Here is an 18958-nt window from a genome sequence, read left to right as displayed (position 1 = left end):
AGAATCCTCCGCGCCCCGCCTACTTCTTCTGAACGGACTATACAGTAACCCCTTCCCCGCCGCCAAACAGTCACGTGACCGTCAGCGAGGCAGGAGGACCGCACGAGAGTGAGGTTGGGCGGAGGGGACGCGAGGAGAGACATTAGATACATAGTCCTGCCACTCTGGATCTCTCTCTCTCTCTCCCGGCGAGGAAAACAAAACGGCATATGATCGGCACCCCGATTCGACCAATTGAAAGCTTCGGGCGGGCGGAGAGGCGGGACGAGGAAGGGAACCAATGAGAGAGCAGTTGTGAAGGGGGAAGCTGAAGGAAGTGCTGAGTCGAAGTGGCTTAAAGCTTCCGAGTGAACGGGCTGCGGGGGGGCGGGGGGCGAGGCAGAGAGTAGTTTTTCCTGCCACGTCGCTGCTGGAGGTGTCTGGAACCTTGAAGATCAAAGATTAGGTGGGATATGCGTGCGCGCGCATGTAGTCGCTAGCAGAGGGAGGAGCGAGGAGGAGGAGGAGGAGCAGAAGCGGAGTAGGAGAGGCTGGAGCGACTCCTTGACCACTTCCAGAGTTTTGAGGGAAACGGAGCTGGAAGGAAGGAGGCTGCTGACGGCGGCTGCTTGAGGCTGGTAGGACGGAGTCCGGGCGGGGGGAGCGGGAAGTTATGGGTCTTTGCTTCACTCTTGGAAGCGGGCAGGGCAGAGGCGCCGTGTGCTGCCGAGTTTGTGGACTTCCCACAGGCACCTGGTTGGCCGCTACGGCCCCCTCGGCACAAATTCGCTGTTTTTTCTCCTCTGACTTTAGCTGTGGGTTAGGTTTTGGTTGGGTTGTGATAATTTTAGTTTATATTTTAGTGGTCAATATTTAATGTATATTCTTAACTGCTGCTAAATCTGAATCGTCTCTATTAAACCCAGTTGCAATTCAATGTATTCCTGTTGTGTTTTAAGATTTTTCTGATCTTGTAAGTGAGCCGGAACTGGTCTGTGACCGTAATAATAAAATTCGATTTACTTCTTGGGTTGGATAGCCTTTCTTCCTCTTAAGGAGACCCTTGACTTAATCTAACCATAAAAGTAATAGTTACAGGTAGTAGCCGTGTTGGTCTGCCGTAGTCGAAACAAAATAAAAAAAATACTTCCAGTAGCACCTTCGAGACCAACTAAGTTTGTTATTGGTATGGGCTTTCGTATGCATGCACGCTTCTTTAGATAGTCTGGCTTGTATAAAAATAAACAACTTCCATGAAAGCCGGTATAGAAACAGTTTCCATTAAAGTCGGCGTAACAACACAATTGCAGTACAAGGCTAATAATAGTAAACTAACCAGTAGTAGGAATATCCGATACTTATATCCTAACAGAAAGCTTGTTATGGGTTTCGCTTGCTGTCTTAAATGAATCAGAGAGTAAGTTGGATAAATGTTATTGTGCAGCGGCTAGGATCCAGAGAGTTGCTTTACTGGTAGCCCGGTGGACTTCTTTCCTTATTTTTTGTTTTTTAAGTTGAAGAACACATGTTATATGTACAGTGGTATGTACCGTATGTACAGTGCTTCAGGATGAGAACAGAAATTGTGCGGCGGGGGCGGGAGGCCCCATTAGCTAAAGTGGTGCTTCAGGTTAAGAACAGTTTCAGTTTGAGAACGGACCTCCGGAACGAATTAAGTACGTAACCAGAGGTACCACTGTATCACAAACTACTTTTTGAAATAATTTCCCCAAAGAATCCTGGGGGAGCTACAATTCTCAGCAGCCTTTAACACGCTACCATTCCCAGGATTCTTTGGGAGTAGCCATGTGCTTTCGGGGTGTATGATGTGGCTATGAACACAGATTTTAAAGCAGCTGAATTGAGGTGTTATTTGTGTAGAGCTCTTCAAAACTGCTGAAAGTTGTGCTGTACAGTGCACAGAATGAAACGAAACTGTTGGCGAGGCAGAATCTGCTGGCGAGACAACCGAAGGCCAGGTCCCAATCAGACTTGGAGGATACGCCACCGCTGGACTTCTTCAGCAAGGCTAGGGTAGGTGATGATACTTTCAAATTTTTAAGGATTAATGCTTTAAATAGAATGGATGAGTCTCAGATATTTACAGTGAAAGTCCACGCTTAAATATTGACACAATAGTTGCCTTGCCGCACTCAGTTTGCAGCTCAGTGCTGCAGAACATCAGTGTCGGTGTCCATCAAAGGAAGCAGAAAAACTGAAACATTAATTTTTTTCATGCACTTACTACAGTGGTTTACAGAAATAAATATGCAGATAGTTAAGAAAAGTAATAATAAATATGCAGACAATTAAAAATATTTTCTATCATTTTAAATTTTATGTGATTTCAATATGTACGCATAATTGCTGTAAACCGCTTTCATTGTTTTTATGAATTTGAAGTATACAAGTATCTTTTAAATAAAATAAATATATAAACAATGAAGCGTTTTGGCCCTTAAGCATTATCTAAGAAGGTCTTTAGGGTTTTATGTTAATTTTTTGTTCACAGTTCATATGTGATATATGCCTTTTAGATGAAAATGGCTTATTTTTTGATTGCCCCTATTAAAACAGATAGCAAACTAATGTTTGTGTGGACGTCACTCCGAGTCAATAGTAAATTATCTGAAGTATGTATGTTGCTCTGGATAACTCTGTAGAGATGAGGCAATCTGCCTATAAACTGCATACATACAGTAAAATTGATTCCTATATTGGGATAGAGTAGACCATGGGACTTAACATTTGGTTATTGTAAGCAGTGTTGTAGGAGGACTTGGAAGTGAAAGATCCAGGGGGATATTGGACGAGGTGGAATCTGAGTATTATACTGAGAGGTGGGGCATTTTTCCAATGCGGGAGGGAAAAGAAATGTAATAGCGGGAGGGAGAGAGAGAGAGAAAGCAGGGGACATGTTCCCTTTTCTTATTCCGTTCTCTTCCTCAGCGTCCCCCAACAAAATTGAGTTCCCCAATAGAACACTGGAGTAGGTGGCTTTATATTGCTCAGGGTAACGACATTTCTTGAAATTAGTTTCCTGCTTTTTAATTCACTCTTAACCTTTTCAATCATAGTTAATTCGATATTTGTACTTGTTTAATATTTAACCCACCAAATATTTTATGGAATCTTTCTTACTTATGTATCTCCTTCTTATAGACGAGAACCACCACTGTACCCAGACACTGGCGAAGATGAATCTCCCTCCGCTGCATTATCTGAAATATTGTCGAGCATGCCACCACCTGGTAAGGAATTTACCAAGAAAGTTCCCACTGCTTTCATGAGTTTGAGACCTTTGACATGTATCGTCACTCAACTTTTCAAAGGGTGCCTGCCGCCTGTGTCTAAGGAATATTTTAATCAGTTTAAAAATATTGACAAGTTAAATTGACAAATGGAAAGTAGTGGCTTTCTTGAAGTCAAATCTTTTTTTATGATAAATATATAAACATTTTTTCAAACATAATTCACATAAATGAGTATTTCAAGGCCTTGCCATGCCATCTTTATTAATACAGGTTTCTTTAGGGTGCTTCTGCCAGACATGTTGTCAACTTCAGCAACTGAGAGTGAGGTTTCCATCTTCATTTCTGTACATAAGACCTGCCCTGCTGCATCAACCTGCAGGATTGACAAAATTACTAAATTCATAGGGTTAATATGCAGTTTAAAGATTCTCACATTCCAGCAATGTCAACAGGGATGAGTGGGGGACAATTGCCATATCTGGTCAGATAGAAATCAGATACATCTGTCCAGAGCAACTTCTTGGAAAGTAAAGCTGAAAATAATACATGTTCATATTGTAAAAGGAGTTAACCTCCCTGAAGCCTTTTGGAGACGGCCAGTATAATGTGCTAAAAAAGTTGTGTGCAAAGTTAAAGTAATCTTAAAGAATGACTATGCTGTCTCTATTCCAATTGGTGAATGCAGTAACTTTGATTTGCTGCTTTCATTGTAAGTAGCCAAGGTGGATACAAATCAATGATTTTAAAAAAACCAAAAAACTGATTTTTTAAAAATTAAAATTGGATTTTTAAAAATAAAATGCTTTTGGAGGAAAAATCTTTCTAAAGATAGTTTTCTAATAAGGATTTGTTTTTAAATATGTAGCATGAGGCTTTATATGCAATGTTTAAATTTTTTTGTAAATGAATTTCATTAATCCATTCACAATGTCATGCTCTTCCAGAGGTTTCTGTAAGATTATTTGGGGCAGTTTTTCTAACAAGAAGATATTATCACAGATGCTTGTTTTTGCAGTTCTCAGAAGTGTGAATTTGTGTCTGCCGATATAACGTGCCTTTTCATCACAGGAAAAATGTTATAAACATACAGAGTTGAGGGAAAAAACTTATTCCCATTGTGCCTTTCCAAATTTACATACACAGAATCAACCCCATACCTCTTAAATGCTGAATTCCAAGAGGTTCAATGAATAGATTGTTTGGAGTGGAATAGATCTGCACAAGTAGCTAAGTGTGAATCTGTAAAAATGAAAGTGCAACCTCGTGCGCAGAAAGTGCAACCTCGTGCACAGAAAACTCCACAAATCTTGGGATCTTTGTGTAATAATTGTGCAAGTCAGTTGTTTAACCACATCAGTTAACAAACATGGATACATATGCTATAATGTTACTGTTTTAGTTAAATAAATTGTTTAAATTGTTATTAAGGGAATGGTTATTTTTCTCCTTCCAAAAAAGTACAGCAGAAAAGTTGTCCAAATATAAATTATTAAATCTCACAATAATTTCATAATTATCTATGTATTTCTAATAGTGTAACCAAATCAGTAATTTTTGCTATAACAGTAAAAACTACTCTGAAAATTTATTACTCCAAAAATGAGAGCTTCATCTGGTTGTAAATATTAAGATTATACCAGGAAGAACGAGTCTTTTTGTAAAAAGATTATTTAAATCAAGTCTTTTTTTAAAAAAACTATTTATTTGATTTGATTAGATGTTCATACAAACATTAATACACATACATTTGCAACCATAATAACAACAAAAAGAAAAAAGGATAAGAAGAAAAACAAAAGAAAAAAATTAAGGTAAGAAAGAAGTACATAAAATAGGTGGATGATAATACACCTTTGTGACTTCCCTCCACCAGTGCTTGTCATTTTTTCATTCAAGTTCTTATTTACATTGCAAATAATGTTTGCATTATTTCTTTTAGTATACTATTATATTATCATGACAACTTTACGAGCTTAGTCTAAACATACCAGCATGTTATCTTTAGAGCAGTGTTTGCTCATGTACTCTTCGAACCATAACCATTGTGACCTTAATTTCTGATGTGTTTGATATCTTATTGCCGCAGTTAATTTTGCCAGTTCTATAAATTCTGTTAATTTATATAGCCAATCCACTTTTGTGGGTAATATAATTTCCTTTCCAGTTCTTTGCAAGGAGTAACCTGGCTGCTGCAGTTGCATAAAAGAGTAATTTTTTCCTTTCTTGTGGTATCTCATCTCCTACTATACTCAGTAAGAATGACTCTGGTTTTTCCCCTAAAGATATCCTGAGCATCTTTTTTAGTTCCTCATGGATGCATCCATCCTATTTAAATCAAGTCTTACTGGCTAGTGATTTAAATCATGATTTAAATCAAATCCACCCTGTAAATAGCTACAGTTGTCCTTTGCACTGAGTTTTTATATTTATTTGTAAGAAAACTACCAACTGCTTCCTCGTGTTAAACTGCAACGGTGGATGCTTTTCCTACCACAGAAAGTAATTGTATGAAGTGCTACAAATGTTTGTCCATTGTCATGCAGTGTAATCTATGCGGAAGATGGAAGAGGGTTCAGCTAACAGTGTTTGATTTCTTTTTAAGAATTACCAGGATTTTACTACGATCCTGAAAGGAACCGCTACTTTCGCTTGCTTCCTGGGCATAACAACAGCAACCCTCTCACCAATGAGAGTATTCAGCACAGAAGGATGGAGAGTCAAAGGCTAAAGCTCTTGGAGGAGGAGGAGAAATGCATGAAGGTGAGCTGTTGCACTTAATTATTCTCTCAAATTAGGTTCACTTAACGCGTAAGGTCATTGCCATCAGCTGCTTTAAGGGTACGCAATTCTATGCCGATTCTGGTTTCTGATTTAAGTTTACACGTTTCTCTTACATATGAAAATCTTATTGTTCAAGCTTTAATTCATAAATTGAAAGCTTATATTATTCATTTGATTAAACATAGAACAAGATTATGTGAAGTCCACACACTTGCTCGATGTAAGAGTGACAATTGTACATGAAGAGTTCATGGAGTTGTATTCAATGAAGTCATTGGATGAACAACTTCCAGTGGTGCAATGGAACTTCCTACCCTTTGTCCTTCTGAAAGTCCCCCCCCAAAAAAAACACTGCTTTGGGAGTTCCCCCATTCCTCCAGAGCAGGACTGTGTTTGTGTGTACTCAAGCACACGTGTGGAGGTTAGGAAATTCCATTGTGTGATAGTTCTGCTTATGGTTTTGTTGGATTCAGCCCATGATTTTTTTAAGCACAAGGAACATGATTGTGCACTTTCACCATTTTTAAACAGAAAGCATCCAGGTCTGGGCTGAACTCTTCAATCGTTTTACGCAAGAGGCAGTTAGGTTTGCCTAGCTCTATCAACTATCGCAGGTAAGATGATTTAACATTCCTTTTATGTTGCAAAGCTCTTTCTCTTAAGCTCTGTGGAAAAGGGGAACTTCTCTAACAGACCAGAGTGACTACAAGGTGCCCAATTACTGAATATTTCAGTATCAGATTCTACAGTATGTGGAGGATGGATCTGCAACATACCGTTCACATTTATTTGGTTTGCAGCCTACCTAAAACCTCTTTTGCTTGATTTGGTGGAAAAGATAGTTATCAAAGTACTTTTTTGATCAAATGGTAATCTTTCTCTGTTCATAGTATTTTAAAAACAATGTGTAGTTCTTGTATATAAGTTACTTATACTCCATTTTTATCCCGTCCTTCCTCCCAAAGGGCAGCCTTTATTAGACTAGATTTTATTTCAGCTAAACGGTCTAATTGTTGCTGTCACTGAGGGTGCTATCCAACTAACTCACTTGTAAATGCATTTGCGCGATTCACCTTACAAGCCCCATCAGCAAAAGCCCTATGCGAGGGCTTCCACTTGCATGATGGGGCTTTCCCTCGTCTCTCCTCCCACCACTGTATGCCACCTGAAATTGACTGGTGGGGAGGTGGAGGTGAACCCCCAGAGCAGTGAAGGGGGGGGAATCGATCCATCTGGCAAGTTGATAGGGGAGGAACCACTTATTGAAATCAGCAGGCTTAAGTCTCCTTTGAGTATGGTGAACATTGGATATCATCTATGGAATTTCATTGATGTTGATAGGCAATACACTGCAATTTATTCTCTCCCCCCCCCCCAATATTGGACTTTGCACTGGAAATGATAGGTTTGGGAACGTTCAGGTACAATCCTATGGCTAGTTGTTGGGGAAATATGAAAGCATTTTAACCACCCATCTGTTAATGCCTTGTCAGACTCCACTGGCAGAATAGAAGGGAGCACAGAGTGCAGTCCTTCCATTACCATGTGTAAAATATTTTTAAAAATACTTTGGTTTTTCATTTCCCTCCTGTTGGAAACAAGGGGCCGGATACATTTAGATAAAGTTCAGAAGTGTATGTAAATCTCCGGGTTTTGGAATGTTATCAGGAAACCAGGAGGGCTTTGGACTCAAGCAGCTTCCTAGAATGTCCCCACCCTTTTGACCCTGCATCATGTTGGGCCAAGGTGTCAGAGGAAGCTGGTGCCATTGGAGAAGGATGCTCGCGACACTGGTTCTCCCTGACCCACAGTTCTGTTTGTTATGTAGAAGGGTTAGATCTAATCTGTCCTATGACCGCTGCTACACCATCTCCAGGGGCCGCAGGACAGCACTCTTAATTTATCTGATCACTCTAAAATAACACTTGATTGTTAGCACTGATACTGGCTCTCATACTGATTTTGGCTTTGTTGACATTAAATGCCAGTTTCCTTCGTTGTTCTCTTTTCCTTGTTCTGACGTAGGTCGATCCATGAATTAAAAGTGAATTGCATGCAGAGAAGGAAATTGGAAATTGAGACCCCAGATTCCTCTATTTGTGGAAGCAACAATTTTAAATTGATAATGGTAAGTTGGAGGGGTTTTGTTTTGTTTTTTTTTACTTATGTTAGGACAGTCATTTATCTTGGTATTAAGGTTGCAATGTGATCTTACAGCAAGAATGATCTCTTCCAGATGCATCCATGGGTGATGCATCCATGGGTACCTTTAGAAATTCTTCTGCCATTCATTTGGAAGAACGGCAGCTACTAGCCGGATCTTGGGGCAGGGTGGGTGGCAGGGGGCATTTGGCAACTGATACTCTTTCTGTAACATTTTGAGAGGAGCTTGCGATTTTCTTCATTAGTGGAAGAGCCCTCCTTGGGGAAAAAGTAACTCCTCAGCAATTCACCCCTTGCTTTTGCAGGCAGACAGTGCCTCTGAAAGAATATTCACTGTGAATGATGTCGAGCATGGAGGATGTAAATGTGGTATTGTCAACCTCAGTGGTTTGGGGAAGAATACTCTTACTGTGGAAATGTACGACAACCTGTATTTTACAAACCGCAAGGTACTGCTCTGTCCTTCTTTCAAGTTTAGAATTTATTTATTCTCTTTAACCCTAACTATTGAGACCAAGCAGAAATGTGGAGCACTTAAGTCGATTTCTGAATATCAGTTGCTGGGGAGCAACATTTGGAGAGGACCAATTTACTTGTGTTCTGCTTATGGGCTTTCCATAGCCATCTGGTTTGACCACTATGGGACATGGGATGTTGAACTAGATAAGCCTCTGGTCTCATAAGCTGGTCTGCTCTTGTGTGAGAGCCTAGCCACAGTTATCTGTGTTCCAGGTTAGATTATTGTAACTCATATGTGGTTTGAATATGGAAGCTCTTTTCAGAATTCAGTTGCAAGACTGCTAAACGAAGACCAGACATTAGGAACATGTTTCATCTCTGCTTAAACAAGTTTTTGGAGGGTGGAAAATCAGTCCTTATAACCATAGGGATGAGACGCTTTTCCAAAGATTGCAGTGCAGTTTACAGTATAAAAGCACAAAATGCCTAACATTAAAAAAAAAGAAATATTTACACACACCCCACACAAACACACTTTTAAAAGGCCATAAATTGTTTAAAAGGCCTGGTTAAAGAGCTGTGCCAATCTGTATGAAATCTATGGGTTCTCATTTATTAACTAGATTGTGTTCAGCTTCTTATTCATTTTCAGGGGGTGGGGGGAGCAGGGTTATACTTTCAAAACTAGCCTGTTCAGTTAATCTATCTGCATTCATATATCCTTGTTCCAATAGGCATTTTCTGTTTTTGTTTGTTTGTTTGTTTGTTTGTTTGTTTTTGTTTATTTTCAAGGTGAATTCTGTGTGTTGGGCCTCGCTAAGTCATCCAGATTCCCATGTGTTATATCCTTCTTATAAAAAAATTAAGTGCTATCAACTGTCTGGCTCTGAAGCACCCTCTCCGATTGCATGGAGCCCGCGTGGCCCTGTAGTTTTCGCTGGAGCTGAGGATGATGAAACAATCGCTGACACTGCTAGAGCACCGGTGGCTGAGAACTCATTCCGAGTCAGACCGAACACTGGTTAGAGCTCAATGTTGAGCCTACCAAGTGGTGATAGCGACGGCGAAGAGGACCTTCTTCACCGCTTCTATTGCATCTGTAGAGAACAGCAGCAGGAGACTCTTTTCAAGTGGTTCACAATCTAGCGGAACCACTTTCACCATTAGGTCCTTGTGACGACCCCAATTATCTCCTGCAACGATTTTGAAAAGTTCTTTGCAGATAGTCACTCAGATTCAGAAAGAGGTAGACTCCACAGTGGGATCCAGGCTGGGGTGGAAGAGTGCTAGGGTCCTGCCTGGTGATGTTGCATGGGATCAATTCCAGTGAGGATGTGGACAGGCTGCTTGGACAAGTGAAACCAACCACATGTCTCCTGGATCCTTGCCCATCCTGGCTCATAAAAGCAGGCTGGGCGATGGGCTCCACGGGGTGGTGAATGCTTTCCTCTGTGAGGGAGCCTTCCCAGACCTGCTGAAAGTGGTGGTTATTAAACTGCTTCTTAAAAAACATCTTTGGACCTGGCCAATATGGCCAACTATCACCCAGTCTCAAATCTTCTGTTTTGGGCAAGGTGATTAAACGGAACAACTCCAGGCATGCATGGAGGATGTGCACCATTTAGACCCCTCCCAAAAAACATGAAAATTGTTTTCTCTTCAGTATCACTCTAGAAAAATCAGTTTTCTGTTCTGGGGCTTTGAACTTAAATTAAATAACACTACTGCAGTGTTTTTGTGCTTTGTGGTAGAAAGAGGAGGAACATGACTTCCATCATTTATCTGTTTTTGCCTTCTGTTTGTTCTTAGTATCCATGCTAAAAGTAGGGAGCAGAGATTGGAGACATTGGTTTAAATGGGGGTGGGGAACCCCGTAAGTTAACACTTTTATCTATGATGCTTTCTTGATAGTGCTTGTTGTATATCTTGAAATGCTCTGAAATCTCCTGTTTTCTAGTGAAATATTTATTAGTGCAACTGTGGCAGAGGGAGATCTGCCTCTTGGGTTGATTTAAAGTGACACATTCTGTTCCTGCGAGAGCTGTCTGTATTGTCTCTTTAATATCCTTAACTACCTCCATCAAGCTGTGCCTCATGGGCATTGCAGAAACTCTCGGTTGTGCCAGCCTGCTTCCAGCATCTTTGTTCAATAACTCTAATGCAGGTAGTGTATATCTGTTGGGTGAAGTCTTAGGCATGCGGAGATCCTATATGAGACATACCAGTTTTACAGTTCTCAAGTATGGTTTTTCTGAGTGTTATAAGAATAACACTGACATTGCCTTATGTCCAGGCCTCTGGCTTTTGTTGGCTTAGTTTAGGTAACTAGTCAGTCTTCTGTCAGTAATTGTTTTGCTCCCTTTATTGAACATGGTTTTTTAAATTATGTCCAAAGCACGTTGCTAATGTTCAGCCACTGAAAGAGGCAAGCATATGCTTTGGGTAGAGGGCATACTTATAAAAGATGGGATTTAGGGATGCATCGTGCAATTTATTCATCATAATTCCTTCCTCAAAGCAAGTAAATGAGACTGCTTTGGTCTAAGTGGATTATGGCCTTGCTCCCTAGCAGGCATTGGGTCGTCAGTTAAGCAGTTCAGTGTGGCAGAAGCTCTTCAAGTGTTTTTTGCATTTGAATGTTTTGAAGATACAGTGGTGTGAATAATAAAAGATAGGTACCCTATACCATTTTTGGGAGACAAACCTGGTGTTGAGGATGCTTTCCTAATGGCTTCTTCCTTTTTCTTTTTAGGAGACCAGCCTGGAATGTTGTGCAGCTTCAAGATCTCCACAGCCTGGTCCTGTGCTTGGTGTCTGAATCCTCAGGCTGATAATTACTTTAGCACAGGTAAGGTGCAATACTTTACCACTATCATTATGGAGCTAATTACTTGTCTGGTGCTGACATTTTGTTTCACCTTAGGTTTAAGTAAACAAGTCCATGTGACCAATGCAGTGACCGGTCATCGTCAGATATTTTCTATCAGCAGTGATGCTCTTGCACAGCAGTTTGCCACCCAGGTAGGAGAGACTTTTTGTGCAACAAGCAGACCCAGGCAATGATAGCCCTGAACTTCTGTGGTTAATGTTGTCACCACTCAACTTAAACAAGCTTTGAGGATACAGTAAAGTTGTACTATGGAGTAGAGCACTGAGCTTTGGTGAAGAAAACCTGGGTTCAGATCCTAGCCATTGAATTTGCCTGGTTTTCTTTGGTTGGTATCATGTAGCTTATTTCAGATGGTTGTTGCTTGGATAAAATGGAGGTGGGGGAACAGCCCAGCTACACAACCCCTCGCTACCCAAGAAGGAGGGTTTGGGTACACGTAGTAAGGCAGTGTTGAAATCCGCTGAATTTGTTCTTTGGCTTTTCTAGGCTCCAGTGCTGTATAATGGCTGCCGTTCAGGGGAGATTTTCAGCATTGATATCCGCCGCCCCATGAATACAGGGCAAGGGTTGAAAAGCCTCCGGCTGTTTCATGACTCGGCAGTCACATCTGTGAATCTTCTGAAGGATGAGCAGTACCTCTTGGCTGCAGACATGGCAGGCCGGGTAGAGATCCAGTTTGTTTCACGAAATATTCCATGAATACTGTTTTTACTGCCTTGCCTAAGCATTCCTGATGTGTTTGTTCTCTTACGCTGTCCATTTACAGATAAAACTCTGGGATCTGAGAAAACTAAAATGTGTGAAAGAATATCACGGTCATCACAATGAACACAGCATTCTGCCTTTGCATGTCAATGAGGAAGAAGGGCTTCTTACAGCAGGTAGGGCACATGGTCATGCACAAAATGGAGTTTGCCTAAAAAAGGCTGTTCAGACAAAGCTGTCTGCCGTTGTTTTTGACAAATGTTTTATATATCTCTAGGGCTGTGTAGTGAGAGTTTTTCCATTGTTGTTCAGCCACTGGATCCTGTGCATTTCACTCACAGTAACTGTACCAAGTCAAAACATTGGTCCATCTGCCTTAGTGTTCTCCACACTGGCTGGCAGCAGCTGCCCAGTGTTTCAAACAGACTTATATAACCTATAAATAGAAAATAATGCTGTCCTGCATTTGAATTGTGAAGAAATCTTAATAGCTGACAGGAAACATGCCCAGGACTCCACAAAATGTTTCTAGTCTGCTGACCCAAGTTTTCAGAAAATTTCTCCTCTCTGGGAGATTCATTTGCCCTTTCTTCCACATATGTATCTCCTGGGCCTGTGTTTTGCTCTCCACAAATGGCTGAGCTTTATCCTTGGCCTCTGATGTTGCTGGCCACCATCTCCATAAAGCCACAATCAGTCCCATCCTCCTGGCATAACTCTTGCAGCTGCAGCAAGCAGCCTCGCATGATTGAGGAGACAGGGAGATGTAAATGTAACAAGTATTTCATTAAATGGACGTAATGGGCTGTTAGGTGCTAGAATTTTTGTTTTTTTCCTTCCTCAGTGGGTCAGGATTGTTACACACGAATTTGGAGTCTCCAAGACGCTCATTTGCTACGGACTATACCTTCTCCACATCCATTTTCCACTGACTCCATCCCAAGTGTGGAGTTTTCATCACATCTTGGAGGCTCCCGAGGGGTTCCCGGCTTGCTTATGGCTGTCAAGCAGGATCTCCATTATTTCTCCTATAAAACAGACGATCCATATTGTCTGTCTGCCAACGAAGCGGACAATTCCACTCCACCTCAGTGATGGAGAACAAAAATGTGGAGGCTGTCTGCCCTGCATATTGTTGTACGGAGGTGGGCTGTGGTTCTTTCCTTTAACATTCTTTATTTTCTTATTTCGTGAACACTTTTCTCCTCAGTTTTCATATTTCAGAATATTGTGAATAAAGTCATGGGAGCATTTAGTTGCTTTTGCTATTTTCAAACACAGTTCTTTGATTTTTATTGCATGTTGTCAGCTTCAGATGTTGAAACTCATAGAAGAAAAAATTCAGTATACCTGCGTCCTTAGATATGCCACTTTACAGTTTCCATGCTACATGCTTGCTCCTAATTGTTTACTTGGAGAGCTTATAGGTTTTATATAAGCCCACAGAAATAGTAGAACAGTGCTGGCTATCGAGGAAGGGTGCTTTCATCGGCAGTGCAAGCAACCTGCAGGAATATTGCCCATGCCATGCAGAATGGCTGCTGTTCTGGAAATCTTGATTATACCTACCATTCTTGCTTCTGGGCTGAACTCCAGTTACTGAGCTTGCTGATTACTCAATACATAATATTTTTCTTGCTTCTGTAATTTGCTAGGAATGCTTACCAAAAGCTATGCCATCTTGCAGAGTCTCTGAGGTGGGTCTGCTCGTGTTCCCAACGTCCTAAGAACTAGAATTATCCAAGAGATATTTCAAGTGACAAAAATCAAGCACAACAAATACTTGCTTCCCAAAGTATGTTTCTACTTTGATGGATAGGGAACAAGTGCATGCAGATTTATGCTAAACCTGACCTGTTCAGCACACCATTTTATTCTTTTTAAAATAAGTGGATTTAGATTTTATTTTGACTGTTCTTCGGCAACTTTGCTTACTGAAATCTAGATAAGATTTTTTGTGTTAAACTCAAATGTTTAAGAATTTAAGCGAAAGTTTGTTATTTGTTGCTGCTGCTGTTTTCAGAGATTCTGCATCTTCATCATTCCACTATGAAAATGTTTCTTAAAAAATAAAGGGAGACTGAAGTTCTTAGTGGATGGTGGATTTGAAACCGCAGATCCATTCCAGCACAATAACAAATGTTTTTGCAAAGTCTCTGGAAAAGTGGTATGGTTTTTAAGACAACAGCAGCTGAAGGAGGAATTTAATTATTTTACTTGGAGCTCAGATACCAGCATGTCTGATGACACCTAATCCACAATAGCAGCTTGCAGTTCTAAAATGAGTAAGGAGTGAGAGATGGCTGCCAAAGTGGGCTGCCGCCGTACCAGAACAGAAATTGAGACTCTGTTGCCCGCCTTTGGGGGCTTGGAAGACAGTTTTGGAAATATCAGCACAGCTTTTGCTGAGATAACTGTTAAGCATCATTTTCAAAGGCTCCAAAAAGCCTACCAAAACTCAAAAGACAAGACTTTTGATGTGGAAAACAGTTCTGGGTGTTCTCATCTATGGTTTTAATGAGCGTTTGGAACAGGATATGACAGGTGTTTATGGCTTGCAGATATATTTGATTTGAAGGTCCCCCAGGGGTGTGGATTTGAGTATACTCATTGAGTTAACTTTTCCACTGGAGTGGCAAGTGGGACTTAATGACATATTGTAGTTAGCATTCAAAAACAATATAAGGCACTTATTCCTAGACGTAAAGTGAAAACCTTCCTTACCAATGAGGATCAGCACAGTATTTCAAGACTGATCTGCTGGGCTGTTTCATTGCAGGGAACAATTTTCATTTAAGTGGGTCATTGAATCCTTAAGATACTTAGGTGTACAAATACCTACTCAGTTGTCAAAACTGTAATTTCATACTACAGGCAACCACCACCTCAACCCCCTGGAGAAGGAGAATCTGGAATATGATGCTTTTGAATGAACTGTGTATAACTTGTGACTTTGTTCATAAGCATAACCAAGAGTCTGTTGCATCTTCAAAATATTTTAAGACACTGTAGGCTTTTTTGACGAGTAGGAATAAATTAAATATTTTGGACTGGAGGTTCTGAATGTGGCTCTCCCAGACACCCCTTTAGTGTGCACCAAGTTCCCTCACCATTCCTTCTTTATTATTATTATTAATTGGGATTCCTTGGTGCTTGCTATTCCTTTCTGCCTCCACACCCCGTGTAGACTAGGACCTGGGTAGAAATCCTGCCCTGGGCCAATCACTGTCTTAGTCTAACCTGCCTCACAAGGCTGTTGTGACAAAGATTAGAGGGTGGGAGAAACCTTGCACTCCTTAAAGGAAATGTGGAATACGTAGAATGAATAAATAAAAATTCTTTATAGGATTGGAAAGGAAGAGAGCGTAGCAGGTGGCAGAAGCCTGTGCATCTTAGCCCCCTGCTACATTTCCAGCAAAGCACACCTGCTACTGCCTAGTAATTCTGAGGGATCAGGGAATGACCAGGAGTGCTTTGCTTAGAGGTGGGGACAGGTATCTGCTTTTTTAAAAAAGCTTTGACCACTTCTTGTGGTTGGCCTGTTGTTTTGGCCCGTAAACCTCTCCAGATAGGATTCAAGCTGCTGCAGAAACCTAAGCTGGTAGCAGGCACTCCTAGCCACTGGCTCTTCCACAGAGTCCAAGAGATCCACCTAACTGTATTCTTGCCCCTTGAGAGAAATGCAACCCTATCCTGATAAGGCACAACAGTGAAGACTGGATGACCTTCCCAGTGCTTTCATGTAGAGAAATCAAACGTGTCACCATAAATCAATTAATGAAAGAATGGTGACTTGCAGTTACCTTTTGAAGAAGGGGAACAGTAGGCTTGGGGAAAATGTGATTGTTTTTACTGAATCTGTAAAACAGACTTTGATATTTTTCTTATACATTGAATCTTTACATTAAAATAATATATAGTGAAGGCTGAATTCAAATACTTCATTGTAAACAAAAGAAATGCTTCATTTTTTAAACCAGTATCTAAGCCTATCTTTCCATTTGCCAGCTGCCACGTTGGAAACGAATGATAACTTTGTCATGGAATAGCTGACTCGAAGCCTTTAATTTTGTAACTTTTTTTGGTATGTTTTGGCATGGTTGCTTCATCTTACTACAGCCGGATCCCAGACTGAGAAACACACCTGTGTGATGGGTGAACCATGCACTGCGCCTTGTAGAATATGTAAACCGGGAAAATCCCTGTTTGTGGGGCCGTTCATGGTATGGTGTGTGAAGAATATTTATTTCATTTTATACAAAACCTATGTGGGATTTAAACTTCAGTTTGGCAGGAGTGTATCACCTTTTCCTGCTTTCTTTATAATGGCAAGCCAAAGGCACTTCAGTAATTTGTATTATCTTATGACAATTCCTTTGTGAGCAGGCACCTACTTTTGGCTTCCCATTTAAATTCCCATCTTGGCTGTGAGCCCTGGGAAAGCTGTGACCTGCCCTGCAAGCCTTTTCCCACTTGGCCTGGGAGGACCTGGGCCCTGACTGACTTCAGCTACAAAAGCTGAGGCCGCCGAACAGACTTTGGGGCTCTACTGACTGAGGTGGGGGTGGGGGGTTGTTACTGTTACTTTTTTTGTATTTTTATGTTGATTTTATGATTTATATGGATTTTTTTTAATGTGGTTGAGTACTTTTTGAGGTTTTATTGTTTATGACTACTTTTAATAATTATGTATTTTTCATTTTGTAAGCTGCCATGAGCATAGTTTCAACTATGGAAAGGTGCCATACAAATAAAATTATATATGTTTGAAAAATCTGCTAATTTTTATTAGTATTTTTTTGTACTAGTTACCACTAGCTGTACTAATTTAGCACCAATACACACATCTCTTTTTGTCAACAGATTATGAAAAGGGTGTAACTAAAGTCCATGGCAAAGGTTGATATTTTTGGCATATAAGCCCTTCTTACTGATAAAATCCCAGTTATGAGATGGGAAGCAGCAAGGTGGAAAGGGAAGGAGAGAAGGCTTTTCAGATATCTTGCCTTCCTTTTATTGACTTTGTGCACACTAAACTTAATTTGGACATTCATAGTTATGTTAGCCTGGTACATTTGCTTATTTGTCTTTTTTTTTTAAGGAAGAGGAATGCCATTTCCCCGAGGCTCCCTTAGGCATATCCCTCTAATGCAGAGGTTTTGAGTCCATGGCTCCCTTGACCAACTACCTTCTTTCTTGTGGAGCCCAGTTATGTCACCCCTTGCCTGCAGAGCTGGCAGCCCCTCACCCCTTTTTGAACACCCTCCCTTGTGGAGTGTTCCCTCAGCCCCCTTTCCTCGGGAGTCCTCTGGGCAGCCGCAGCTGCTGCCCCTGCCCCAAAGAGACGTGCCTCCTCACACTTCCCCACAAGGGCCTGGGAAGCACCGCCTGGCCAGCCCCAGAGGCAACATTCACCTGCTGAGCTTGTAGCCAGGGGTTCTGCAACAAACAGCTATGCATGCCTTTGGGAGGCAGAGACGCAAGGGGGCATCAGAGGAGGGAAGGAAGGAAAGAGGGACAAAGGCCAGTGTTGCCCGCAGCACCCCGACCATCATTCAAGGCACCCTAGGGTGCCACAGCACACGGATTCAAAACCACTGCTCCAATGGCTCACTTGAGGTGGTCTGGCTTTGGCTGGAAAAATACCTCAGTAATGTCTTTTTTAAATATATATATATATATATATATATATATATACACACATGCAGCAATGTCAGCCCCAGGCTTTTTAATCACTTGAGGCAAAACATAAAATGGTGCACATCCCCCACCTTTGCCACCACTTGAGGCAACCGGAGGTGGCCCAGGGACACTTCAGCATGCTGAAGATGATGAGGGGGAAAGGAGGTTGGAGAGGAGCAGATGGTGACAGCAGTGGCCTTGCTGTTTCCAGGCAGCGGCAGCAAGTGACGTGCTTCTTGGCCTTCAGAGCTTCTTCCGAGCTCCTGTTCTGAGGTACCAGAGGGACCGTTCCCCCTCAGGGGGCGACTGGGGTGACAGCAGCAGCACATATTTGCAGACAAAGGAGCGGCAAAGGTTCATGAGGATCCCTTCACCTTCCTTTCCGGATCTGCTGTCCATGGTGACTGCCTCAGGGTAATGGGTGGACAGGCCCTCCCTATTGCGGAAAGGATACTAGACTAAATGGGTCCTTGGCCTGAACCAGAAGACTCTCCTTATAGGTGCAGGTAAACGCTAAACTCTGAAAGTCCTTGTGCTGGGCTTCCACAGCTGTGGCAGGTTAGCAGAATCCCACAAATGGTATTTCTCATAGAGAGCCCCAGTAGTTTGAAGTCTTGTTTCTTGCTAGAAAATTTTCTAGATTTGTTTGGTTTGCTACTGATACAGCTAATCTTTTATCTGAGGGGTTGTAGTCATTCAGATACCTAGCTTGTCTAGAAAAAAAGGCACCCTAATTATATTGATGCCTTGAGTCCTTTTGTATCTGGAGATTCCAATCTTTTACTTGGGCGTGATTTTGAAACTAAGGGAAAGCAGCCAGTGTGAAGTTGCTCTTGGAAGCATAAATCTCCCTCTTGTTTCCAATATAATACTGAGTATTGCAGGGCCAAGCAAAATTACAGGTTTAACTTCCCCATCTCCTAAAAATTATGGCATGTTATTTCTACTTTGTGGAAACAGCCAGTTCTTAAGAGCATTGCCACATATAAGCTTTCTCCACTTTCTACAACCAGCTAAGTGACTTAAGGGGAGAGAGGAGGGCAAG

General features: G+C 41.4%; 1 protein-coding gene across 3 annotated transcripts; it reads left to right on the top strand.

Annotated features, from left to right (window-relative positions):
- The first annotated feature begins 323 nt into the window (after positions 1–323).
- Positions 324–15730, top strand: DCAF4 (DDB1 and CUL4 associated factor 4). Of its 3 annotated transcripts, XR_008329935.1 has the most exons (15): positions 495–617; positions 1861–2013; positions 3142–3230; positions 5836–5993; positions 6546–6628; positions 8040–8142; positions 8483–8626; positions 9429–9478; positions 10721–10800; positions 11389–11484; positions 11560–11657; positions 12013–12189; positions 12293–12407; positions 13076–14890; positions 14932–15730. XR_008329935.1 is itself a non-coding variant. In XM_053384368.1 (14 exons), the coding sequence occupies exons 2-14, from the start codon at positions 1904–1906 to the stop codon at positions 13324–13326; spliced, it is 1554 nt and encodes a 517-aa protein (XP_053240343.1). In that variant the 5' UTR covers positions 324–445; positions 1861–1903; the 3' UTR covers positions 13327–15730. The 3 variants fall into 3 exon arrangements, 2 of the variants coding, with proteins under 2 accessions (XP_053240343.1, XP_053240332.1); XM_053384368.1 differs by lacking the exon at positions 495–617 and adding an exon at positions 324–445 and having other exon boundaries at positions 13076–15730; XM_053384357.1 differs by having other exon boundaries at positions 13076–15730.
- The last annotated feature ends 3228 nt before the right edge of the window (positions 15731–18958 follow it).

This window comes from Podarcis raffonei, chromosome 1, assembly GCF_027172205.1.
Source record: "Podarcis raffonei isolate rPodRaf1 chromosome 1, rPodRaf1.pri, whole genome shotgun sequence".
In the NCBI taxonomy this organism is placed as follows: Eukaryota; Metazoa; Chordata; class Lepidosauria; order Squamata; family Lacertidae; genus Podarcis; species Podarcis raffonei.
The sequence above is the reverse complement of the archived record's forward strand: the minus strand, read 5'-3'. Positions and strand labels throughout refer to the sequence as shown.

Coding starts and splice junctions, on each gene's coding strand:
- DCAF4 (XM_053384368.1), top strand. CDS start 1,904: ATGAAACGAAACTGTTGGCGAGGCAGAATCTGCTGGCGAGACAACCGA. Junction 8,143..8,482: donor ACAATTTTAAATTGATAATG/GTAAGTTGGAGG, acceptor TTGCTTTTGCAG/GCAGACAGTGCCTCTGAAAG. Junction 10,801..11,388: donor GTTCAATAACTCTAATGCAG/GTAGTGTATATC, acceptor TTTTCTTTTTAG/GAGACCAGCCTGGAATGTTG.